The 26496-nt window shown below is 39.7% G+C and overlaps 1 protein-coding gene across 11 annotated transcripts in view; it reads left to right on the forward strand.

The window, feature by feature from the left end:
• Window positions 1-25856, forward strand: part of FBXW11 (F-box and WD repeat domain containing 11) — a 121280-nt gene extending 95424 nt beyond the window's left edge. For 8 of the 11 annotated variants that reach the window (XM_043596059.1, XM_043596013.1, XM_043596036.1 and 5 more), the window contains 8 exons: window positions 3621-3758; window positions 8048-8166; window positions 9390-9639; window positions 12365-12483; window positions 14327-14437; window positions 15554-15632; window positions 16946-17131; window positions 23361-25856. In XM_043596059.1, coding sequence (XP_043451994.1) covers window positions 3621-3758; window positions 8048-8166; window positions 9390-9639; window positions 12365-12483; window positions 14327-14437; window positions 15554-15632; window positions 16946-17107 — 978 coding nt within the window. In that variant the 3' untranslated portion in view covers window positions 17108-17131; window positions 23361-25856. Of the gene's footprint in view, window positions 1-3620; window positions 3759-8047; window positions 8167-9389; window positions 9640-12364; window positions 12484-14326; window positions 14438-15553; window positions 15633-16945; window positions 17132-17715; window positions 17947-23360 lie in introns of those variants that run through there. The other 3 variants (XM_043596061.1, XM_043596044.1, XM_043596021.1) reach the window with 1 other exon arrangement.
• The last annotated feature ends 640 nt before the right edge of the window (window positions 25857-26496 follow it).

The following is a 26496-nucleotide window of genomic DNA, read 5'->3' on the forward strand; positions in this document are numbered from 1 at the left end:
AGGGAGGGCCCAGGGCTAGCAGCATTAGATACCAGCTGAGGCCGAGACAACCGTTCCTGACATCTTGGTGAGAAGATTTTGTTGGTCACAGCCTACTCCTTTGGGTCTGTGTTCTCCGCAGCTGAGGAGGAGCATCGCTGCTGTCGTTGGTAGGCACTGTGATGAGCACTTTATATGTGTAATTTCATTTGCTCCTTACAAGAGTTTTAAGGAAGTAGATCTTATTTTTCCCATTTTTACAGAGGAGGAAACTGCAGCGCAAACAGTCCCACCTCATTTGCCAAAGCTGCTAACTGACCTAGGTATTTTCTGTACCACACTGGGCTGCCTTCCATTTTTAAGGGTCTAGTATTTTATTTTTTATTTATTTATTTTTTTAAAGACCTGGCTTATAAGCATTCTAGTAAGAGTTGAGGTCGTCGAATATGGTGGTAGGTAGTATTTTGGGCAGGCATAGTCAGCAGGACGTGCTGCTTTCTTTTGTGGGTGGCCCAGGGAATTGAGAAGAGTAGAGTCTCAGGAGTTACACGAGATTGGTGTGCAGCAAAACCATCTGTTCCCTGCTCTGGGTTAGTGTCCCTTTCCTGGCATTTTGAAACAAACCACTTCTGTGGTGATTCAGGAGCTTAAAAAAATTTTTTTAACACAGCCTTAAGCGGGAGCTCCCTAAAACGACCCATCAAGAATGACCTGGCAGACCTTTTATTTAAAATTCAGAAATGTATTTTAGAAAAACTAGGCTCTTTTCTGAATATTGAAAAGCTAAGCCATTTCCTAGTTCTTAACTTCCATTCAGCTTAGAACAAGAGCCTGTTATCTGACAGAGCTTTGGAGAGGGCCTGGCCTCCATTTCTTATGTGAGGGCCAGAGGCAGAGGGTATGGCCCAGGCTGTCACGTCAGGCGGTGTTCTCTGACCAGACGTTGCAGGGGATGGGTGTACCCCAGGCTGTCTGCTGCCTCACCCAATCCTCTTTGGTCCTCTCTGTTGTATCTTTAGGTTTTAGGTATAGTAAAAGATTGTAATCAAGTCGCCCAGTTCTAGAAAACATTTTCCACTCGAGGGAGCATATAGGCAGTTCTTTTTGGTATGAGGCTTCTTCTGCTTTCTCTTTTTACATTATTTTTTTTTTTCAGTCTCCCATGTGATAGTAAATACTTTTCCTTTGCATTGAAATATATAGAGTAACAAAGCTGCTTTACTGATTTGATGATATTTTAAAGCAAATGTTTATGTTTTATAACTGAAAGCAGTTGTATGAATTTTTAAAATAACACCTGAGATGCACACACACACATATATATATATATATATACACACACACACATATATGCATATATATGTATATATGTAAGTTATGTTACGTATTCAACTTTGTAATACTTCGGGTTTATATGGAGTCATGCCTTCTGCAGCAACTCTCTGGGCCCCTGTAGGGTGTAGCCTGAATATCGGTAACCACTGCCGAGAGTCACTGGCCATGAATGAGACTTGTTACCAGTGCATCTGTCTCCTAAGTCAGCGTTTTCCTGGTATACTTAGCATGCTGAGGTGGCTCAGTCACTATCTAAAAATATATTAGCTCTCTAAATGATTCTAAGCATTGAGTTCAGTTTAAGTCTTTTTTTCTGGACCCCTTTTCTAAAAGTTGCTTATATACTCAGATCTGTTATCTACGTTGGTAGCGGTAACAGAGGTGGGGTGAATTGTTAATATTCTTATTATTAATTTTGGTTTTGGAATATTCTTTATTTCTGACATTTCACAAACTTACTGGAGATGATGATGCTGGCTCAGAAGCTCTGACTTGGTAGCAGATGGGCAGATGAGCGTTTCCTCACTCCTGGCATCTCCATGACACCTCCTTGCATCCCTCGGGTGTTAGAAATATGCAATCCTGCCCTCTCTCAAGGCTGTACATAGGAGCTCTTTGAGGGCAGGGATTATATTTCCAGGCTCCTGTGCTAAGTGTGGAGGCCACAAATGATGAAACATTTTCCTTTTTAGGTATATGTGTATCACTATCTCCAACCTTCCATCCTTTTTCTATAAAAGGAGGACAGTAATTTCGGCTTCAGAGTTGTGATGATTAAATTAGCTATAAAATATTTAAATCACATACCATAGTGTTATGAAAGCATAGTACCTGGCACATAACATTCAGTAAATTTGAACAGTTTAGAGCATACAGAAGCATACTGCCTTCAACATAAGAGGAGATACAGTTTGTCAGATGTCAGCAGAGCTAGTAATTAAGTGCATATTGTGAATGAAGATGAGATTTATCACCTTCCTTTAGCAGAGCAACTAATTAAACTTTCAGCTACTCATATAATTAACTACTCAGAGATAATCTTTCAGGCTATATCCTGAACTCAGGTGTAACCAATTATTTTAGTCCCCATCGTCCCCTAATTTCAAGGATTTGGAGTTGATGCTCGGGTTGTTCTTAGAAACATTGTGCCCTTTGATCCTAAAAATGCCTCGTATCTACCACCAAAGCTTAGGTCTTCTAGTGCCCTGGGCATGATCCACTTTCTCATTAAACTTTGCCCACTGGTCTGAGGCCTTGGTTCTGTTTTTCTCCTGTAAGTGTCCTACGGAACTTATAGTTTTAATCACTCATTTGGCACTCATATTTTATCTGAAATTGTTACCGATCTTATGTTTTGTGTTCACTGCCTCAATAGCTAGGACTATACTTTTTTACAGACACCGCATATTTTAGTGGAAAAGCATGGACTCGTTGTCAGGAAGAACCGGGTATAATTTCCATTTAGTCTAGTTACTTAGTTTTGTGGCCTCAGGAAATTAAACTCTTCCCTTGTTTTTAAAAGGGAAGTAATAAGAACTTCCTTCCAAGGTTAGTGTGTGGATCATTTAACCAGATAAACATCTTTTGAGTATATCTAGTTCCAGGTACTGTGTGCCTAGATACCTGTGTGCCTGTAGTGGTAGCTCCCTTGAACAGTGTGCTTCCTGTTCTTTTAATCCCCGGCACCTAGCACAGTCAGTATATGGAAAAAAGTAGCATCTCAGTAAATGTTGCATGAATGATGGAAGAATGTTATCCAGGGCCCAGGTGTGCCATTCTTATTCTAAAAGACCTTTCAGTCTAGTAGATGATTAAAAATGGATAACAAATAAAATTCTTTCTGTAGTAGTTGACAGGTAGTAATTGTTCGATGTCTTTTCTCAGTGATTAAGACAATGCCTTGGATGGATACATAGATTGTCAGTATATGCTTAATGTTGGTGGTGGTCTTCTGCCAAATATTTTAATTGGCATTAGAGAGTGACCCAGTGAGTTACTATGTATTTGTATATTTTGGGTGCAAATGGCATTCTTTAAGCATATTGAGTTCTGTCTAGGCTATTTTTTTTCAAACCCAACTCAAACTCATTGGAAATCCTATGGCGGTTGCCAGATAGGGAGCGTTTGACAAAAAACACTGTTGGGCTAATGTCTTACTTGGAAAGAGCATGATTCCTATCCACAGACAGTTATGCAAACCAAGATGGGGTATCTGGTATGCTGTTCCTGGAAGCAACACTAGAGTCTGAAGCCTAATAGAATGGTTGATTCACAAAAACTCATCTGTTGCCTCCTTTTCCCCCCAGACTATAGAATCTAACTGGCGGTGTGGACGACACAACTTGCAGAGGATTCAGTGCCGCTCTGAAAATAGTAAAGGTGTCTACTGTTTACAGTATGATGATGAAAAAATTATCAGTGGCCTACGAGATAATTCTATTAAGGTGAATGACTGTATTTTGTATGTGTTCTTCTTGGAATTGTGGTTGTGTTAGATACTAGATCACTGAATCTCTCCATTTATTCCAGATTGTTTTCATCAGTGCCCTTCCATCTTGGCAGCTCTCAGTGTGGTTCTCAGGAACCGCAGAGTGTTTCCCTAGACTAACACAAGACCCCTGGATTGTCTCACTTCTTATCCTTCTCTAAGCACATGTGCATTCTGTGTTCTGTGTTTAGGTGCGCATGGAAAATATCTCAGTATCACAGGACTCTTGCTGACTTTGCTAGCTGGTGGAGGCATTGCTGCCTAGCCTGTAAATCAAAGTCCTTGCCTTTTATGGGTGCTGACGAAGGCTCAAGTGATAACACAAAAGAATGATAGAGCAATTTATATTTATATGTTTTAATTCACTCTTCAAAAGTAGATAAGCTGGATCATTTCTGTGTTTTTAATGTTCGGCAGCTGATCTGACAGATTTTGTTTTACATTGTTTATAGCTTATTTTCTCGTATTTAAGAAAACATCGCAGGATTTTTTTTTTGCCATTTTTTTTAAAGTTACAAGTTACATACAGGAAAATTCACTCTTTTTGTTGTAAAGTTTTATGAGTTTTGACAAGCACAAAGAATTGTGTAACCGTAACAAAAATCAAGATATAGAACAGTTCCATCATCCCCAGAAGTTCCCTTATTCAGCCCCTTTGTGTTCAGTTCTTCCCCTTAGGCACTGGGCTTTTTAAATTTATTTATTTACTTTTTAATTTTTTTTTAAAGTTTATTTTTGAGAGAGCACATGCGAGTGCAAGTGAGCACGTGTGCTCATGTGGAGTGGGGGGGAGGGGCAGAGAGAGTGGAAGACTGAGAATCCCAGGCAGGCTCCAGACTCTGTGCTGTCAGTGCAGAACCCTACTTGGGGCTTGAACTCATGAACCTGTGAGATCATGACCTGAGCTGAAACCAGCAGTTGGATGCTTAACCAGCTGAGCCACCCAGGTGCCCCAACCTTTTTTTTTTCTCAGTCTTTTTTTTTTCCCTATCCTTATAATTTTGCTTTTTAGAGAACAGTCTATAAATGGACTCACACAGTATGTAGCTTTTTGAGTTTGTCTTCTTATACTTAGCATCTTAGATGAGATTATCTCCTTTGTTACATTTAGCAGTAGTTGATTCCCTTTTCTTGCTGAGTAGCAGTCTACTTTCTGGTGCACCCCAGTGTGTTTATCCGTCTACCTGTTGAAGGACATTTGTGTTTCCAGTTTTCACAATTATGAATAAAGCCACTATAAACATGTATGCAAGTTTTTATGAGAACATACATTTTCAGTTCGCTTGAGTAAAAACATAGGAGTGGGATTGTTGACCCATATGGTAAGTATCTGTATTTCTTGCTAAGAAATGGCCAAGCTGGTTTTCAAAGTGGCTGTACTATTTTATGTTCCTATCAATAAGGTATGAGAGTTCCCTTTGTTATGCAACCTTGTCAGCCCTTGGTATTCTCAGGTTGATATTTGCCATTCTAATAAGTATGTAGACATATGTCATTTTGAGTTAATTTACATTTCCCCAATGACTGATGATCACATGATCTTTTCATGTGCTTATTTGCCATCTGTATATTTGGTGGTGAAGTATCCAAATCTTTTTTTTTTTTTAATTTTTTTTTTTAATGTTTGTTTATTTTGAGAGAGAGAGAGCAAGCGAGCAGGGGAGGGGCAGAGAGAAGGAGGGAGACACAGAATCCAAAGTAGGCTTCAGGCCCTGAGCTGTCAGCACAGAGCCCGACACGGGGCTCAAACCCACGAACTGTGAGATCATGACCTGAGCCGAAGTCGGAAGCTTAACTGACTGAGTCACCCAGGCGCCCCGTGAAGTATCCAAATCTTTTGTCCGTTTTTAAAATGGGTTGTTTTCATATTATTGAACTTTGAGAGTTCTTTACATATTCTGAGTACAAATCCTTTTTTTAAAAAATATTTTTATTTATTTTTGAGAGAGTGCAAGTAGGGGAAGGGCAGAGAGGGGGACAGAGGATTCGAAGTGGGCTCTGTACTGACAGCAGCTAGCCCAATGTTGGACTTGACCTCACAAATTGCAAGATCCTGACCTGAGCTGAAGTTGTATGCTCAACTGACTGAGCCACCCAGGTTCCCTTGGATACAAATCCTTTTTTGAGATATGTTTTGCAGATATTTTCTTCCAGTCTTGTCTTCTCATTTCCTCAATGATATCTTTCATAGACCAGGAGATTTTGATTTTGATGAAGAATAGTGTACCATTTTTTTCTTTTATGGATCATGCTTTTTTATTTTAAAATTCATTTATTTTGAGAGAGAGAGTGTATGAGAGTGGGGGAGGGGCAGAGAGAGAAGGAGAGAGAATCCCAAGCAGGCTCTGTACTGTCAGTGCAGGGCTGATGCAGGGCTCAATCCCATGAACTGAGAGATCAATACCTGAGCAGAAATCAAGAGTCAGATGCTCAACCAACTGAGCCATCTAGGTGCCTGTCTTATGGATCATGCTTTTGATGTCATACCTAGCAAGTTTTTCACTGAGCTTTTGGATCTGTAAATTTATATCTTTCATTCACCAAATTTCAAAAGTCTTTTGGCCATTATTTTTTCAAATATTTTTTCTGCCCCGTTTTCTTTTTTTTCTCCTTCTGAGACTCTAATTACATAAATAGTAGATCTTTTGTTATTGTCTTACATTTTCTCCAGGCTTCCCCCCTGCCCCTCACTCTTTTCTGAATAATTTCTTTTAGTCCTCAAGCTGATGGCATGCTGTATCTCCTTAGAAATTCACAGGATAGAGTAGCACATAAAGACTCTGAGGTCTGCAGGAGAGAGACACCCAGTGTTTCCCCACTTCCAAAATATATTTGACCTCAGAACCCTATTTTTATGTAATACTTATCAATCAATAGCCCTGATAACTTGCAGCCATAAATATACTCTGGCAAGAGTGACGTATGTTACTATTTAATTTGGGCAGTTATCCTTTAAGGAATAGTGAGAATGTTTTATAAGGGAGGTGCCTGGGTGGCTCAGTTGGTTAAGCATCCAGCTCATAATCACATGGTTCGTGGGTTCAAGCCCTACATCAGGCTCTGACCCAACAATGTGGAGCCTGCGTGGGACTCTCTCTCTCTCTCTCTCTCTCTCTCTCTCTCTCTCTCTCTCTCAAAATAAATAAATACACCTTAAAAAAAAAAAAAAGAATGGTTTATAAGGACCTTGTCAGAGCATAGACTGACCACAGGCTTGCGTTTCATTTACATTGGATGTGTTTCTAAAAGAGTGCCGTTAATAGAGGCACACCATGTTTAAAATAGGCATGCATTTTATTTATGAGACATAAACAGTAGAGCAGAGATGCACTTTAGAGAGATCATCTAGAACAGTGGTTGCAAACCTTTTGTCCTTCATTCTGTACCAGTCCTGGATCACCAATCACTCTTTCAAAATAACCGTGGTTCTAATAGGTCAGAAATTAGAAGCAGGTCTTGCTGTTGTAGAAAGACAGTTAAATGTCTTGTTTTGGCTATTTGTAGTAAACTTGAGGGATGCTGCAAATTATGACAGTATGATTTTACAAAGGAAGAAACAGGTTCACACGATCTATTTTTAACAATCCAATCTTTAAAATAAATGATTTCCTATCCCCTGTTATATGTGGGGAGTATTGAAAACTTGAAAAACATTGGAAAGATCAAAAGAAGGGAGAAAAAGAACACTCAGAGAGCAAAGCCGACTATTATTAACATTATCTTTCCTTTTCATCTTTTTTTTGTTTTAAATATATTGATTATATCACCATATAGATGGCTTTTATTCTATTTTTAAAAAAACATAACTGTAATGAAGCATTATATTCTCTCATTAAAAGCTTTTCAGTTTACTTTGAAATTTTTCTGAAATGTCGAACATTTTTCATTTTAAAATTTTTGTAAGTAATCATAATGGGTTAGACATATGCATTTTTAAAGGCTCTTAATAGATGTCACACTGTTTTTCAGAGTTTATTTAAAAATTCCCTTTATAAGGCTGTTAAATATAGTAAGTATAATAGTTAGAGGGACAAAGTAAACAAAATAGCACATCTGTTTTGGAAGTTATTCGATATTGCCTCTTCCCCTTTTTTTGTCATTTTCCACCTGTTTGAAGTTTAACTGTTCTTATTTACTGTAATGCAGGTTTGTTCTATTTTGTGATTCAGAAAGTAAGGTGAGACAAAAACATTTATCAGAAGGTGAAAGACTAAATCACTGTTTGTGGTTTTCTTGTCTCCATAGATTTGGGATAAAACCAGCTTGGAATGTTTGAAAGTGTTAACGGGACACACTGGCTCTGTCCTTTGTCTCCAGTATGATGAACGTGTCATTGTGACTGGTTCTTCAGACTCTACAGTGAGGTGAGTGATTTGGCTTCGCTGGTCTGACTTCCATATCTTCGGTGAGAAGACTGAGACTGCACTCTTTTCGGGGATAAGGACACACGTTCTTTGTATATGTTTTATGTGCTATATTTCAAAACCACTTTAGATGTGGGTTTATTTGAACAAAGCAGGCTAGAAAGCCACCTTTTGTTAAGTAGGTCCTGTGCTCATTGTTGTATGTTATAGAGATGGAAATGTACTAGGAAATATTACCTAGTGTTAGACTAGCTTTCTCCTGGGAGACCATGCTCCAGACATTTGGAAAAGTCACCAGCATGCTAGTGTCCTTTCTCTGACTCAGTGCTTTTCAGGCACTGCTTCTGCCACAGAAGCCTGTGACTTTCCTCCTTTGGTCTGTGTGAATTTGTCCTCTTAAGAGATTGGGTTTACAGAAAAGCTGTGACATGAAAGGGCTGCCCCTGAGAACCTTATATGTCATGGATGGAGCAGCTGCCATATTGCCTTTGTCCATAAAGCGGTTGGGTAAATAGATGCATGTGGGAATTGATGAGTTGTCATGACTTACAGTCTCTAGTGTGCAATGGATAAGTAATGGACTCTGAGACCTATCAGAGGCCAAAAAGAGCCTTAAGCTTGGAAACTGCCCTCAGTTCCCCAGCTATGAAGCCTCCTTCCCCTGTCATCTCAGACTCCCTGCGAGCCCACTTACTTGAAGAATCATTTTGTTGTCCTCACTGTCCCTGATTACCTGATGTTAAATAAACCTAAACCTGGACAGAGCCAGAGTTGGCCTTCTTTCTTCCTTTTTTTTTTTTTTAAGTTTGTTTATTTATTTTGAGAGATCAAGAGATCATGAATGGGGGAGGGGCAGAAAGAGAAGGGGAGAGAGAGAATCCCAAGCAGGCTCCGCACTGTCAGTGCAGAGCCCGATGTGGGGCTCAAACACATGAACTGTGAGATCATGACCTGAGCTGAAATTAACAGACGCTTAACTGACTGAGCAGCTACCCAGGCCCCTCCATGATTGGCCTTCTTTTTTTGAAACCCTCTCAGTACTTCTCAGCAAATACAATAATTGCTTCTGGGGGCTCCTTTTAAACATGGTCTTGGGTGTGAGGTCCCAGTCACAAGTGAAGCTTACATCTCCCTAGCCTACTACTAAGAATGGGCCCAAGGCACAGACACTGACTCTTCCTGGTTGTCTCAGTAATCACGCATTGTGCTTTTCTGTTCTCTAGAGTCTGGGATGTGAACACGGGTGAAGTTCTGAACACATTGATCCACCACAATGAGGCTGTACTGCACTTACGCTTCAGCAATGGACTTATGGTGACCTGTTCCAAGGATCGCTCCATCGCTGTGTGGGACATGGCTTCTGCTACCGATATCACTCTACGCCGTGTCCTGGTTGGCCACCGTGCTGCTGTCAATGTGGTAGACTTTGATGATAAATACATCGTGTCTGCCTCTGGTGACAGAACCATCAAAGTAAGTGTATCTACTAGTCATAACTCTGCTTCCTCCTGTGCCTTTTCAAGCACAGAGGAAGCAGAGGTGGGCTTTACCAACCTGGTACTGGGCAAGATCTGTAATCTCCTTCGTCTGTGCTTGAGCCCTTGAGGCAATCTCATTCTTCATGCTTCTGGAATCACAGGCAAGGTAGGAGGAAAGGGCCACGGGTCCACGATGGAGAGCAGCCTTCTATTTCATGAAATGACACCATTGATCGCATGTTTAAGGGGAAGAGAACTAACCTGTGGAACATGTACTGTGTGCAAGGAGCTTCACCTTACCCTGTCGCTGATCTCTTCCAGCACTCTGTTGAGGAAGGTATTGCCTCAATTTTACAAATGGGGCTCAGAGAGTGAAGAACTGGGCTGGGGACCACACAGCTAGTTAGTGGCGGAGCTGAGATTTGATTTATTCACTTAATTCACTTCATTTGAATTAATCCACTTAATGGTCTATGCCATTCCATAGACCCTAGGCTGGATGCTGGAGAGACAATAATGAATAAGACCCATCCCTGCCCTCAAGAAGCTCGGCATATGGTGGGTGGCAGGCATGAGACAAATGGTTGTAGTCTACGGTGAGTCATAGGATGTAGTAAATGCAGGTCTGATCCCAGTATCCATTTTAACTTTTTAAAATGTTAGCTTTTGAGATATAGTTCACATATCGTGAGTTTCACCACTTAAAGCATGCAGTCCAGTGCCCCTTAATGTAGTTACAGTGTTAGCCATTTAATATAGTTTAGTTTCAGAACATTTTCATTGCCCCCTGAAAAAACCTCCTACCCACTGACAGTCAACCCCTGTTCTCTTCTTCTGGTCCTTAGCAATCACTAATCTATTTTCTGTGCATGGATTTGCCTCTTCTAGACATTTCATATAAATGTAATCCTATAATATGTGGCATTTTCTGTCTGGCTTCTTGCACTTAGTGTGGTGTTTTTATGGTTCATCCATGAATATTGTAGCACGTGTCAGGACTTCATTCATTCTAACGACTGAAGAAAATTCCATTGTGTGGATGTACCATGCTCTGTTTATCTGTTCATCAGTTGATGGACATTTTGGTTGTTTGCACCTTTCATTTGTTAAACATAGTGCTGCCATGAACATTTGTGTATAACTTTTTGCACAGACATACATTTTCAGTTCTCTTGGAATTGTAACTCTGGGTTCGATATTTTGAAGAGCTGCCAAACGTTTTCCAAAGTGGCTACGCTGTGTTAAAATCCCACCAGCATTGTGTGAGCATTTGAATTTGGATCAAAAAACCTTCTTTTTGTGACCAGCACTAGGTGGCATTCTGGTATCTAGTATCTAGCCCCACACATCACAGAGGTAGCATCATCCTTTAGATAAAGTGGTCTGGCAGTTGAACAAGTAGGGTTTGTGTGCAGTAACTCACTTACCATTCAGTCAGACCAGTTGGAACAAGATCACTGCCTGGAAGTCAGGAGGGTTTGGGCCTTTTTTACAGAGCAGCCGTTGCATAATATCAGCCTGGAGGATTTCTCTGTATCCTTGCCAGCACTTGTTATTGTCGTCTTTTTTATTACAGCCATCCTTGTAGTTGTGTAGTGGTTATCTCTGGTTTTGGTTTCCATTTCCCTTGTGACCACTGATATTGAACATCTTTTCAGTGCTTATTGGCCTTTTTTGTATCTTCTTTGGAGAAACTTTCATGTACTCAAAAAATGGGATTATTTGGGTGTTTTTTGTTTGTTTTTGTTTTTTTTTTTGTTGATGTGTAGTTACAAAAATTCTTTATATATTCTGGTTACAAGTACCTGAAGAGGTGAATGATTTGGAAATATTTTCTTCCATCTTGTGGCTTCTCTTTTCACTGTCTTGATGATGTTCTTTGCCACACAGACAACTTTAATTTTGATGAAGTGCAATTGATCAATTTTTGCCTTTTGTTGCCTGTGCATTTATTGTCCTGTCTGAGAAACCATTGCCTAATCCAAGATCACAAAGATTTACTCCTGTGTTTTCTTCTGAGAGTTTCATAGATTCAGCTCTCACATTTAGGCCTTTGGTTTATCCTGAATTATATTTTTGTATATTGTGTGAGTTGGGGGTCCGAGTTCATTCTTTTGCATGTGGAGATCTAGTTATCCCATTCAACTACAAACGCAGCTGGTAAAATAATTCAGGGCACTCTGGTTGCTTTGCGTCTCCTTATTTGGCTTGTAATATATTAAGTGTGTCTGTGAACATCTAAGTCTTGCAGATGGTTTCACAAAAGAGGGATTATTTATTCCACATACATAATATTAGGAGTGATGTGTCAAAACAAGTGGAGCTGTTCAACAAACTATGCTGGAAAAGAGGAGGATGTGAAAGGTGAAACTTTTTCACATCAGTTACATTGGATATGACATGTCAGCTGGCATGAAAACATAAAATCTGGCCCACACTCTTCCCTCTAGGCAAGTGAATGTCTGAACCATCCAGGAGATGTGCTCTTTGTGAATATCTCAAGGTTGGAGACTTCACAGCTTCCCTCTGTGTTTCATTCCTGTTTTATCACTCTGCAGCTAAGAAAACTGTATGCTGGCCAGTCTGTCCCCCAGCTTCTGAACCAGATTTCATAATCAAGTATTTTGGTCATTCTTAGAAGCGCTGATATTTTTAAAAAGGTATATTGTGAGGGGACTTTTCGGCGTTTATTCTTAAAGTATTATTAATTGGTTATGCAGGTCTGGAGCACGAGCACCTGTGAGTTTGTTCGTACTCTGAATGGGCACAAGCGAGGCATTGCCTGTCTCCAGTACAGGGATCGGCTGGTTGTTAGTGGATCATCAGATAATACCATAAGGTGAGTAGAAGCTGGTGTGCTGACAGAGTAGGCTGATTTTTGCTATAGTTTTGACTCCTGCCCCAGTCCTGATGCTCAAAAGACTTGGAGCCTTTGGAGATACTTCAAGTAAGAAAACTATAGGTAACTTTTATTAGTCCATTTGGTCCTGTGAACTGAAGTGGGTAAACTAACTCCTCCAATACACACGTTTTATGACATAAACTCCACCCAAGATCCCTTAATACCAGAACTCCTCAGAAGAGAGGACGCTCCAGCCTGACTCTCTACTTTCCCTTATCTGTGAGCTCCTGTCTCCCTCACTAACAGGTGGGAGGAGTGTACTTGATTTATCTGTGTCTCACCCGAGGCTACACTACAACATCATCCACTCCTGTTTCATCATTTATTTTATCTCCCTTTTTTCTTCCCAGCACTCAGTGTCCTTGCTTTCTAATAAATCTGACTATCCATAAACACTGTATTTGTTAAGAATTTCCCTTAAATATCTACTCACTGATCCCAAGTCGTTTTTCCATTGTCCCAACATATGCTGGTAGCTTTTTTTTTTTTTTTAACCAAATTGTTTAATGTTTGGGCAAAATAAAGATTGGTTTCAAGATGATTTTTAAAAGAAAGAAGGAAGGAAGGAAGGAGGGAACAAAACAGCAATAAAGCTGAAACTGCTGCAAGTTTTTTTATCATTTTAAGTTTTAAGATATTAAAGTCAGTTGACCCTGAATCTTGGTTCTCTTGTATCCATCATGCTTTATATTACTTAATATTTCATCAGTAAATAGTCCTTACCTTTCTCACCGGAATCTCTGAGATTTTACAAAATAATAATGTATATTCCTTTATAGTTTATAGAGGGGAACCACTTTGGAGTCAGTGGCAGTGCTGAATGGCTCTGCTCACAGTAGGTTAGAGAAGCCACCGTCACTGACACTGATGAGAAGATTTTCTGAGGGTGGCTGTAGTAAAATATTCATTGGGTATATGGTAAGAGCTATTGGGAGAGGGGCTAAGAAAAGGTTGTTACAGAATGAGTTTGCTAACTTTGTTTTGTACACGTTAGTTTGCTGTGATTTATGTTTACAAACAATGTAGAAAAATCAATGATGACAGAAAAATTAAAAAATTTTTATTTTCAGAACTGTTCTGTAAATCATACACCGAGAAGAAGGCTGGGCGTAGTGTGTGGGTTCATGTTCCTGAGACACTTCATATACTTAATGAGAGGCTCCCACTGTGACTGTGTAAACTGGACAACCCTCGTGTCCGGGAGTGTTATCTAGGAGGGGTGTCCCTAAACCTCATCAGGAGAGGAAGACCATTATGCTGGCCCACTGGTTCTAACTTCAGTGGGTCTCATGGATTCCAGGCTAGAAGTGCCTGGGGTGGAAGCCTACCCTCCTGACTGTATTATATCCTCCCCCAGCCCACACACATGATGCCTTTTCTTCTCTCCTGCCTACAGTCCCTATCTCCCCCGGAAAAGCCCTTCCTAAACCATTTGGCTACATGGTTTAATCAATTCAGACATCAAAAGAATGCCTAGGAACTAAATATAATTGAAGTTTGTTGTTTGTTGATCTTATTTAAATAGTAATACATGCGAGTGATTAAAAAAGGTTTCCAGTTGAGTAAAAGAAAATACAATGAGAAGTAAGGCTTCTACCCAAATTAGTGCTTTAAAATGTGCAAATGGTATAAATGTACATGCATATCTCTCTCTGTGTACAGTGTAGACTGGGAACGAGATAGAAACAAAGTTCAGGAGAGAGTGAAAGTCACATTACGGGGCAGATAGTGTGAATCATGTGTGGGAAGTTGTTTCACAGAGATCTGTTTTACATTCAAGGCTATGGGATATCGAATGTGGTGCCTGTTTAAGAGTCCTAGAGGGACATGAAGAATTGGTCCGATGCATCCGGTTTGATAACAAGAGGATTGTCAGTGGGGCCTATGATGGGTATGTATTTCAGATTTCTAAGTGCACTGCTGCCATGGTATCTAGAGGAAAAGGAGTGTTGAATATTAAGCAGCTACGTATCTGCCAGTTCTGTGCCCGGTCCTTTCTGTGTAATGGTGGATGGCAGGTGTTGCCGTACCGCTTGATCAAGTGAGGCCACTCTGGCCCAGAAGGATGAGCAGTCTTGCCCCAAGTCTAGCAGAGCCTCTGTAACTCCTGTGCTTACAGCTTTAACCATTATTGTAAAGGTTGTGTGGGAATTCAGTTTTTTGCCTTCGCCCTAAATTAAACTAACTGTGTGTGTGTGTGTGTGTGTGTGTGTGTGTGTGTGTGTGTGTGTTCGTTCGTTCGGCGATACATTTCCTTTTCCCTTTTGGTTAATTGAACAAATACTCTTTAAAAAGCCTTGTGACTTTTTAAATGAGCAAGTGGCAACTGTGAACCTTTCAAGGTGACCTTGTATATACTCACAGATTAGTTGGTCTGTTTATGCTCCTATTATTAACTTTCAGCATTTGCTTAGTTTGAAGAAAGGTATCCTTGGAATTTCCCAGAGAGCCCTAGTTTCTGTCAGCAGCACCTACTCAGCCCTAGAGAGCCCCCTGATTAATGAATTTGGTGACATAGATTATCAAGTCAGGAACTGAATTCAGATAGCATGAAGTTGTTTTCTTATCTCCCTTAAAAATATTTCTTCACAGTTTCAGCAATCCTGAGAATGTGTAGGTCCTTGTTTTTTCCAAAATCAGATGTAATTAGTTTAAGTAATTTGTAAAAACATAAGCATGTTCTCCATTAGCTTATTATTATTTTCTAAAATTTATTTTGAGAGAGAGATTGAGAGTACAAGTGGAGAGAGGCAGAGAGAGAGGGAGAGAGAATCCCAAGCAGGCGCCACACTGTCAGCATAGAGCCCGATGCCGGGCTTGATCCCACAAACTGCAAGATCACACCCTGAGCCGAGATCAAGGGTCAGATGCTCAACCAGTGGAGCCACCCAGGCACCCCTCCACTAGCTTTTGTACTAGCAGTTCATGTGCACTCCTTTCTATCAAGGAAGTGCTCGACGATATATAAAATGTTAACTTTCCCACTAATCGCAGCTTTCTTTTCTAGGAAAATTAAAGTTTGGGACTTGCAAGCTGCTCTTGACCCTCGAGCCCCAGCAAGCACGTTGTGTTTGCGCACGTTGGTGGTAGGTAATCTGTTGAAGTGGGAGTGGTTCCCGTGCTGGAGGGTGGCCTCCTGTAAATGGACCTGCCCAGCTGTGTCACAGGAGATCTTGTGTATCTCACAGCGTGCCTTCAGAGAAATGCACTGTTTTGCTCATTTTGGTTAGCCCAAATCAGAGAGTAATTGACATTGACGTTACAGTGAGCTCTTCCCTAAGGAACATTAATACAACTTAAAACATGAAAGCAGACATCCTCATTTGTAGGTGGATTGGTTTCCTCGTAGATCTCAAAGTATTTCCTTCCTATAGATTTGGAAGAGTTCTTTTATTTATTTTTTTATCTATCTATCTATCTATCTATCTATTTATTTATTTAGATGTTTATTCATTTTTGAGAGATGGGGAGAGAGCATGAGCAGGGGAGGGGCAGAGAGAGAGGGAGACACAGAATTCCAAGCAGGCTGTAGGCTCCGAGCTGTCAGCACAGAGCCCGATGCGGGGCTCAAACCCACAAACTGTGAAATCATGACCTAAGCCGAAGTCGGATGCTTAACCGACTGAGCTACCCAGGTGCCCCTTGGGAGAGTTCTTAATACGGGTATCTGGTTACGTTGAATTTTTATAATACAGCACATTTCTGTATTATTAAGATGGAATTTCTCCTCAGTCTATATTGTGTGAATTATTGCTTTGGCATTTAAAAATACTTTATGTAAATCTTGTTTTAACATCTTTAGCAGGCTCATTATTTCTAGTAGTCTGATTGATTTTGTTATATTAATGAGGAGACAGTTTTTTGAAAATATTGATAGATTTTTCATATTTTTCGTAGCTTTACCTTTTTTTCTATTTCTTTGCTTCTTGCATCGATTAGAACATGCAGAACTATGGTGAGGGCCATTCTTGTTTTCTTCGTGATTTTAATGAGAATGCTTCTTACATTCCACCATTAATTTTGAGTTTGGCTGTGGTTGAGATAGATATTCATGGTAATGTTAAAAACACTATCCTTCTGGTCCTTTCTGCAGTGTATCAAGAATGGGTATTAAATATTGTTGTTCACCTTTCCAAGATCTTTGGTGAGGCGATCACATAATTTTTCTTCTTTGACACATTAATGAGCCAGGATCTCAGATACAAAGATTAATTTAAAGAAGAGGCCTAGAAGGAAAAGCCAGAGTTTTGTCCCTGGGGTGAAGGACAAAGATCAGTAAGCTCTGGAACATTCAGTAAGCCTGGATAAGTAGCTGCATTTTCAGCCTGCGCCAGAGCACGGGTAGAAATGAGGGATTGTAAAGGTCTCATTTTACTCATCAAGCTGTCACATTTCACAGGAACATTCTGGACGTGTGTTTCGGCTACAGTTTGATGAATTTCAGATCATCAGCAGCTCCCATGATGACACTATTTTGATTTGGGATTTCTTAAATGTGCCTCCCAGTGCCCAGAATGAGACCCGTTCTCCCTCCAGAACATACACTTACATCTCCAGATAACAGTCTGCACTTTACCCGTTTCAGGTGAGTTTAATCTTGCTAATTGAATTCATTTTCCCTTTGGGGGAATTTTGTGATTTGGGCTCCCCATCGACAGGAACCAAAGTGATTAGTGTTTTTTAGCTGTGTCAACTTTGCAGTTCTCATGTAAGGCTAGATCTTTATGGTCACATTAAAATAAGATCTAAATCAGAGTCCTACATATTGTGGGTTTTCACATGGGCAGACAGTGTGATTCCTGTTTTTAGAAACTGATTTCCTAAATGATTTCCTGTCAATTTAACACAGGCAAGGTCCTTCAGATTCTGTTTTGGGGTACAGGAATCTCCTTTTTCTCTTTCCTGTTTTTCAGTTCTTTTATTAAAAAAAAAAAAAAATCAACATCAGCCAAACACTCAAACTTCCCCCTCTGTCCCTGGTATAATCTACCCACCATCACTGTCCCCTAGAAGAGGAATGAAAGAAAGGTGTTTGTTGAGTGAGCCCCTAGAACCCGTTCTTCGTCCACTAGATACAGCAGGTACCCTGGAGGCAAAGTCCTTTGCTCTGGTTACAGGAAGAGTTAGAGCCATTGTAACCATTGATGATGGCATGTTTTGATTACTAAGGGTGTCCAATCTAGAGGATGAGAAGCCTTACTTGGCTGTGTCCTGGGACCTGATGACCCTGTTCATCTGGAGCAGTATTTCCAGCTCTGAATATTTTGCAAGGGGGCCAGTAAATCCTGTGCACGTTAAACTTTACAGATTGAATAAATTGGTTTGTACCTACTTGTATTACTATGTATATATGTATGTAAAGACTGATTAATAAATAAAATTCATACTTATTTTAAAATATTACTTACTACTTAGTGGCTCTTTATCATTGTATGTTTTCTGCTCATTAAATGTTAAAAGTGTAAAGAGAGTTTAGATGCAGAATTGCGGGGAGGAAAAAAAAAGGGGGGCCCTTAGATCACCAAGTTACCATCATTTCTAATACTTCTTACTTAAGACTCTAAGGCCCAAAACACAGATGTCCAGGAAGTTTGTCTTACCCAAAGGTCAGCAGACTATAGGCAGAGTCCAAATTTGTTCCACTGCCTGATTTTATTCCCCTGCTATAGCAAGCTAAGAATAGTTTTTTACACTTTTAAATAATTGAAAAAAATTAGAAGAAGAGTACTATTTCATGACACACGAAAATTATGTGAAATTCAAGTTCTAGTGTCCATGAATGAAATTTTATTATAATAGCCATGCTCAGTTTACGTATTGTCTGTGGCTGTTTTCATACTTCATTGGAAGAGTTGACTAGATGCCACAGAGACCATATGGCTTGTGACATCTAAAATATTTATTATACAGCTCTTTAAGGAAGTTTGCCGTCCTCCAGTCTTGCCCCTGTGCCATTGATCAGTGGTAAACCCAGGGTCTGCAGGAATGGCAAATAAGCTTTTTCTTCATCCTGGCTGAGTTTTATCAGTAGTGCCTGGCTGGAGTGCTGCCTTTGGAAGGATTCTGGGACCTTGTGACCCCAAGGGATAATGCTGTGATGGGTTGGCAGTGTCTGCCTGGATGTGGGAGGTGAGCAGTAATGACCTGTAAGCCACATACATAGTTACTGTTTCTGGTCCCAAGTGCGTTCATATTATTTCTCATGATAGTGACCATCTATCTGCCTTGCCATCTTCTCTCTGGATGGATTCTTCCAAAGTTGAAAAAACTGTATGGCAGAATCATTACATTTTTTGAATGGAGCCTTAAAATAGATACAATGGGGGATTACAGAGGAAGAAGGCAAGGATCTCTTGAGTGATTGCTCCTCCTCGCTTCAACCGCCCTTCCCCAAAATCCTAAGGAAAATACAGGGAAGGAGAAATGGACCTAGATGAGAACTGGTTTCCCTCCTGGTCTTTCCTCTCCCTCTTCAGCCCGATCTCCATTCTGCTGTCGGTTAGGATCATCTTAAGCCCTGCCTCTGCCGTCCTCTGCCTTACTGGTTTCCTGCCGTTCACGGGATCATGGTTCAACTACTTCACATTAGCTGACAGGAGTTTGAGCGTCTGGCTGTTACCTTGTGTCCTCACTATCCTCCCCATGCTCTCGTCTCCTGTTACTCCCTTCCAAAACCCTAGCTGCAGCCAGACTGAACTCTGTTTAATGTCTCTAATTACACTACAGTAGTGCAGACCTCCACCATCTCCCTCCCCTTGCTTGTGTTATTATGGCTTCTAGACAGCCCCACTCCCCCTCTGCCCTTTCATTTCATGCTTAATTTATTATTTGATATTGAAATGGTTTGCACGCCTGTCCCACTCACAAGGCCATGGGCCTCCTTGTGTTGCGGAGCTCCAGGGTTCATTGGAGTCCCCGGTATATTGCAAGCGCTCATTGATGTTTGTTGGGCAAGTGACACCCATGGCCAAAATGACATATTTGTGTTTTTTCTCCGAGGCCACACAAGAATTTACCCTTAAGTAGATAAATACAGTTTTAGGGTATTCCTGCAGTCACCTTCAGCAAGCATAAAGATAATAAGTCAGTGAAAAATTGGAGTAAATCATCTAAACTGACACAGTCAGGTACTAGATACGTTCCCTAGGTAGACAGGTCACCTAGATGTACGTGTCTCCCTCTGCCCCTGCCCCTGTTGTTTTTTAAACCAGTTTTACAGAGATAGGATTTGTGCAAAACTTGCACTCGTTTAAAGTGTACCGTTTGATGAGTTTTTACAAATGTATACCTGAAAATACCTCCACAATCAAGATAAGAATATTTCTGTCACCCTCAAAAGTTCCCTTTTGCCACCTTTGTAGTCAAAGCCTGACCCCATCCCAGCCTTAGCAAAGACTGGCCTGCATCAGTTTACATTTTCTAAAGTGCACTGTCCACTGTGGTAGGCAATAGCCACTTGTGGCTATTGAGCTCTTGAAATGTGGCCAGTGTGACTCAGGAACTAAGTTTTAAATTAAATTTTAATTGAATTTAATTGAATGTTTAATTGTATTTAATCATACTTTATTTAACATTACATTCAAATAGTTACACATAGGTAGTGATTCCTGTTTGGACCAGCATAGTTTCAAAAGTTTTGTATTTTTAGCTTTTACATTTCCGTCTTTGATCATTTAATTTGTGTGTGGTGTGAGATAAGAAAGTCACTGGTCTTTTTATATAGCTGTCTAGTTGTTCCAGCACTATCTGATTAAAAGAATTTCCGTTTCTCATAGATTTGCTTTAGCATCTTTGTCCAAAAGTCAGTTGACCATTTATTTGTAGGTCTATTTCTGGACTCTGTTCTAAAGTCCATGATTTATGTGGCTGTCCTTTCGCCAATACCATAGTGTGTAATAAATGTTCCAACTTAAAAAAAAAAAATTGCTTTGACTATTCTAGATTCTTTAGGTTTTCATATTCAGTTTTGAATTGTCAAAGTCTATGAAAAGGACAACCGGGATTATAGTTAGCACTGCATTGAATTGTAAGATCATTCTGGGGGAGAATTTCCACCTTAACAAATGTTGAGTCTTACAACCCATAAACATGGTAGAACTCTCTATTATTTAGGTCTTCTTCAGCCTCCTAGCAGTATCGCACTTTTGCTTTGCTTTGCTTCCCTTTGCTTTGCAAAAGCAGCTTTGCACATCTTTTGTTCAATTTATTTCATTCTTTTTCTTTTCTAAGCTATACATTTTCCTCTGCACATTGCTTTAGCTGCATCCCACCTATGCTTTTGTTTTTCCACGTAAGAGCATCACATAAAATAGGACCTGGGCAACTGTAGCTGGAATGGATAGTCTCAGGGGAATAGGTGTATCAGAGAACAACTTAAGTGGTTAATGCTTTTTTTTTCTTTTGTATTTTTGATATGTGTGTTTGTCTTCACATTCTGTTTAGAGAGGTACGTGGTAAAATCCAAGACATCCATAGTATGTTTTCCCTCTCTGGCGTATTTAGTAGATGAATGATAGAACACAGTAAAATTTCACAAATTGGACAACTTTTACATATTACTTTAAAGTGCCCGGAACAAGATTTCTTTGGTTGAGAAATGGAATAATGGTCACCAGTGGTGTTTCCCTCATTGGCTGTGGTAGAAAGGAAACTGTGGTGTTACTTCTTCCAGGCCCTCCTCCCGCCCCTTTTTGGGAATGTAAGAACAACTGCCCTTGTTATGATCCACAATTATAAATCAATGGAAAAATCTTATCTGCTTTTCAAGCAGCACAAGCAGTGAAACCTCAAATGTGTTTGTCTCTTCAAAGTGAATTACTTTTGACAACCTTGGCAGTCAGCTCTATAGATTTTACTGCTCTTTTCCAAATTCTTTTCATTTATTGTAACATGAAAAAAATTATTACCATGTGATACTGTAAGATTTATGCATAATAAGAAACACTACCCTAATGATGATTTAACCTTGCAGTAAAATATTCACCCCTAAAATATAAGGTAAGAGTATTTCTATGTCAGGAAAGTTAGCAACAGATTTATTTGCTGAGTCATTTTTTTAAATTACTAACTAAGAGCTAATATATACAGTAGTTCTCTTTTTTATTACAAGACAATATAAGATCATTATTAGGAAATTAGAGTAAGTAGATAAGCCAAAAGAAAATAAACTCCTACTCATGATTCATCATTATTCACTCCCTTGTAGATATTCTTTCAGGCTTTCTAAAATTATGGTTGAGAACTGTATATGTTTTTAAAATGCTTTTTTCCCCCCTTTATTGTAAATTTGTTCCTTGTCTGTAATGTCAGTATTTGTCTAAATCACCATCCCTAATGGCAAAATAATATTTAGTTGTTTGCATGGGCCCTGTTATGTACATAAGTTTTCCCCCAGCTTTTAGCTGTTATAAAACACACTGCTGTAATCATTCTTTTAGCTTAATCTTTGCTTTATTACCTTTGGATAAAATTCTAGAAATGTCTGCAGTGTCAGGGTTAAAGGTATGATGTTTAAAGACTTTGGTTCATAGAGTCATGTTACTCACCAGGAGAGTTAAATCAGTTTACGTTCCTGCCAGCAGTGTTTGAGAGTGCCTACTTCTTATCTGTGGATGTTAATGTTTTAAAAATAATACTCTTAAAGATCCTTCATGCGAAAGCTGTGGTGAATGAAATTAAATCTCTCTTGAACTCATTGAAAAGGCTTATTAGGATTCTTGATCTTTATGAAAATAGACAACCTTTTAGGAAAGTTTCCTTTAAAAAAACATACAAGCTTTTAAAAAAAATCTCTTTCTCTCTCTTTTTGTCAGAGAATCTTAGACATATAGGTAACTTTTAGATCTTCTAGGCTATTGGTTTAGTGCTGTGTTTGGAAAGGGTTGTGACCCATTAGTGATGGTGAAATCATTCTAATGGATTTTGACTTTGTTTTGATGAAATTTAGAATAGAAAACGTCAGCCTGCATTGTACATAGTAATGATAAGTTTAGGTGCGTGCATGCGTGTGCACGTGTGTGTGTGTGTGTGTGTGTGTGTGTGTGTACACATATTTATATACATGGATGAGTGTAGAATATATGATTAAAATGTGTCCCTGACTCAAGGTCACCGTCAAAACAATATTTAACATTCAGTAGTCTTTCCCTCTGCATTGTATTGTCCTTTTATAAATGATTTATTTTGAAAAGAAGTAGTTTCTGATGATTAGCATTCTATTTAGAATGAATACTTTATTTACTAGTTTTTGCATATTTTTGTTTCACAATGATAGATGAGGGCTCTCGGGCAGATATGAGACCAGCCGTCGTAGACTTTGGATGTCATAAAAGATTATGCTAACTATAAAATCTAACATGAAGCATATTTTGTTACATGCATAATTTTTAGCAGGAAGCACTGAAAGATGTACGTTATAGGGGTCAGTCATCTCTTCTAATGCCCTCTCTGTCACTTAATGGCTAATGCTTTGAGCTAAACAATGTGTCTGAGCCTTAGTTCTTTTATTTGTCAAGTGGGTATAATAGTTTCTACCTCATAAGATTGTTGTGGTTTTAAATAAGTACGATGCCTGGTATGTATTACACTCAAAACATCTTGCAGCTTTTATTTTTTATATATTTTTATATAATACATAAACTCTATTTTTTTAATATTTTTATACGTTTTATATATTTGAAAATCAGTAATGTGTTATGTGTGCACAAGGGCATGTCTGTGTGGATGTGGATGGGCTGTGGTGTATATCTCCATGTCTAACCAGAATATCCATCCATACTCCCTTTGTGTTTTGTTTTGTTGTTTTGTTTTCCCAGGGTTTCCTAGTCTTGAACTACTGGCTACATGGCTACCAAATGCCTAAGGGAGTTCTTCGCAGCTGAGTTATGAAGCTGGAATTGGTTCTAGACGCTGGGTAGATGCAAAGCAGCCTAACTCTTCCAAGTACCAACATTTCTCACCTCCGATTCCGGCCTCTACTTTGAGAAGGATACCTTAGCTTCACCGACTTCCAGTAGAACAGAAGCCCATTTCCTCCCCCCATCAGTGAAAAAAAACAAAATCTAATGCTTCAAATGTAAATTGTTCATATAAAAGGAACGTACAGTCTGTCTGTTTTACAGAAGTAAATCGACCATCAAGAGAAGACTTGGCCTCTAATTTATATTGCTTTGCACTTTGGTCTGATACTAAGAAACCGCATTCTTCTTTGGTGAAATTTTGGGTGCCAAACACCTACCCAGAATGTCCAGGGCTTTCCTTTTCAGAAGTTAGCATTCTCCTTTTGACCGTCCAAGTCATTATGAATTCTGACCTGTATTAGGAACATGTTGGACAATGGAAACATTTCTCTGGTTTGTTTTAGTAATATTTTTTGGATCACACTTCCTTTCTGTACCAATTTCTTTTAATTTAAAGAACTATAAGCCAGGTTATATTATCTCCCAACAGGTAATATAGCTCTTTTCTTTTATTAACTGTTCTCTGTCCCCCAACCATCTCCTGATATTTGGTAGAGTAACACTTTTACACGTGTGCTTGCCTCCTAATTTAAAATACTGTATCCGCATGTAGATATAATGTACATAACAGTTTAACCTCAAGGTTGCTAGAGTCAGGGCCCCTGTGCCTGAGACACTAATACAGAGTGTGTTCGCACTTAGCCATGGGCTGGGCTCAAGAACCTGATACCAGGGTTGATGTGGATTACCTAGAACCCTTCCTGCAGTATTCATACGGTATTTTTATTTTGTCATTGTCATTTTGTGTGTATGTGTGTGGTGTGTGTGGTTTTAACGGGAATCTTGTTTTTAAAATGTAGTTTCTAAAGTTTAACACAAAATGTTTCGTTCATTGTGCAGCATATACAACAGAGAGGTACCTTAACATTATTTTTTGTTGTTCTTTTCCTCCCAAGTACTTCTCTGAGTACGAGCGTTCATCTGACTTCACTGTCAAAGATCATTCTTCTGTGCATTAGTAACCCTGGAAAGGGAGGAACAAGAAGGCCCTGTTGACTGGGTTTCCTGGCTCTGGAATTCAGGCATCCTGGCTTTACCAGGATGTTAACCGGGCCTGCTCATATGTTGGAGCCCGTATCCCATGGCAGGTTGCTTCAGGGGCCCATCTTGAGTGGAAGGGTACCCCTGTGTGGTGCAAAGCCTCAAGCTCCTGAATCCCATTGCCGTCATCTCTGGTGTCACATGTCGCCGTGGCCCTGGCAGGTTCTCAAAGCTCCCGAGTGCCCCGCAGCCCGAATGTGTGAATGGCACTCTCACGCCGACCGTGCACCGAAAGGACTTTGGCATTCGGTTGGCACTCCTTTTCCCTTGTTCAATATTAGGTTCCTGTTTGCCCCTTGCCATTGTTTCCAAAGATTAAGCAACGTCAGTAACATTTTAAAGGACCAATAAGAACCTCCTGTTAACTAAACCTCTTCCCGTGGAAGCACACTCTATAACTAAAGGGAAGGGCCCTGGGCTCTGTTCTGTCCTTTGCATTGAGAACGGTGTGGGGATCAAAGTGTGTGTATGTGATTTGTTTATTGGTTTGGCTTGGCTTTTTTGATTTTTCTTTTCTCCTTTTCTAAAAATGCATCCTTCCCTTCCACATGTTACCAAATTAATTTCTATTTTTGAGAAGTTGAGTCTCCAAGTGTAAAAAAAATAAATAAATAAATAAAAGGAAATCTCTATTTCGTGAGGTAGATGTTGTAAGCTTGACAGTGGCTGTGGAAGTGAGTTCACCTTTACCACTCTCCACCTTACAGCTTTATATCAGACTGGTTAGGAGAGCCCGGGGGTGTGGGAGGGGCGGGGGAGGAGGCAATTCTTCTGAACGAATGGACTTTCTGTTGTTGTTTTTGCATGTTTAATATAGAAGTTCTTGTTCCTTGGGAGATCATGGCCTTTGAATATGCACACAACCTTTGAATTGTGCCTATTAAATTATAGCAGGGGACTCTGGCACCCAAGGAATTCTGACTTTCTGGGATTATAGTAGTAATTCCCAGCCGTACTCTGGACTTTATTTTGCTAACCATAATTGAGCAACTGTAAATTACTGCTATATTAATGTTTTAAAGCACTGGGATAGTCTAATTCTAACTTGTAATTAATTATGTTTGCCAATTATCTGTTTGAAATAAATTTGTGTCTGAACAGCTATTGAAACTGTTAAATTGTACAGATATTATTCATGACAGCTTTGTACTGTGGAATGTGCTTAATAAAAAACAAAAAGTTTGACTTTTGTCCAATAAATTGCTAAGTAATGTCAATAAATCAAGTATGAGTATTATGCAGTACACCTAATCTGGCTTCATGCAATTGTTACTTCAGCTACTAATTCAAAGCCAATACTCTTAATAAAGTGTTGCAATACTCTGATGCTCTGTTAAGAAATTTTTCAAAAAAAAAAAAAACCCAACTGTTATGTTCTCTCAGTAATTCAGTGATGTACCATTAAAGTTTGTAGATTAAAAAACAACAACAACAACTCATCTGCTCTGTAAAATGAGGTTGAAAGCAAACTGCTTTTTGACTTGGGAGAGGTTTGTGTGCGAGAATACCGGTCCGTGCTGGGGCGTCTTGCTCTTTTGTTGCTTTCATCTGAGGAGCTGGGTGGGGGCTGGCTTCCCCATAAGTTCTTCCTTCACTGCTTCACAAGTTACTTCCCCATAAGTTCTTCCTTCACTGCTTCACAAGTTACTGTAAAAATCCGAAAACGGCCCCTTCAGTGTCCCAAGTGGCTCCGAGGGTAAGTGGATCCTCTGGTTCTCGAAGAAGCAGGTGGAGGTGTGAAAAGCACGCTTGCTGCCTGACCCCGGTAAATGCAGGACGTGGGACTGTTGAGTTGTCCACGTTCACAGAGGCACACACCACTGGCTGGTTACTAAATCAGGAAGGATGCCGTTTGCGTGTGTAGGATTCTGCTCAGAAGTCCTGCGTGGTA

The sequence above is a fragment of the Prionailurus bengalensis genome, chromosome A1 (assembly GCF_016509475.1).
Source record: "Prionailurus bengalensis isolate Pbe53 chromosome A1, Fcat_Pben_1.1_paternal_pri, whole genome shotgun sequence".
Taxonomy (NCBI): Eukaryota; Metazoa; Chordata; class Mammalia; order Carnivora; family Felidae; genus Prionailurus; species Prionailurus bengalensis.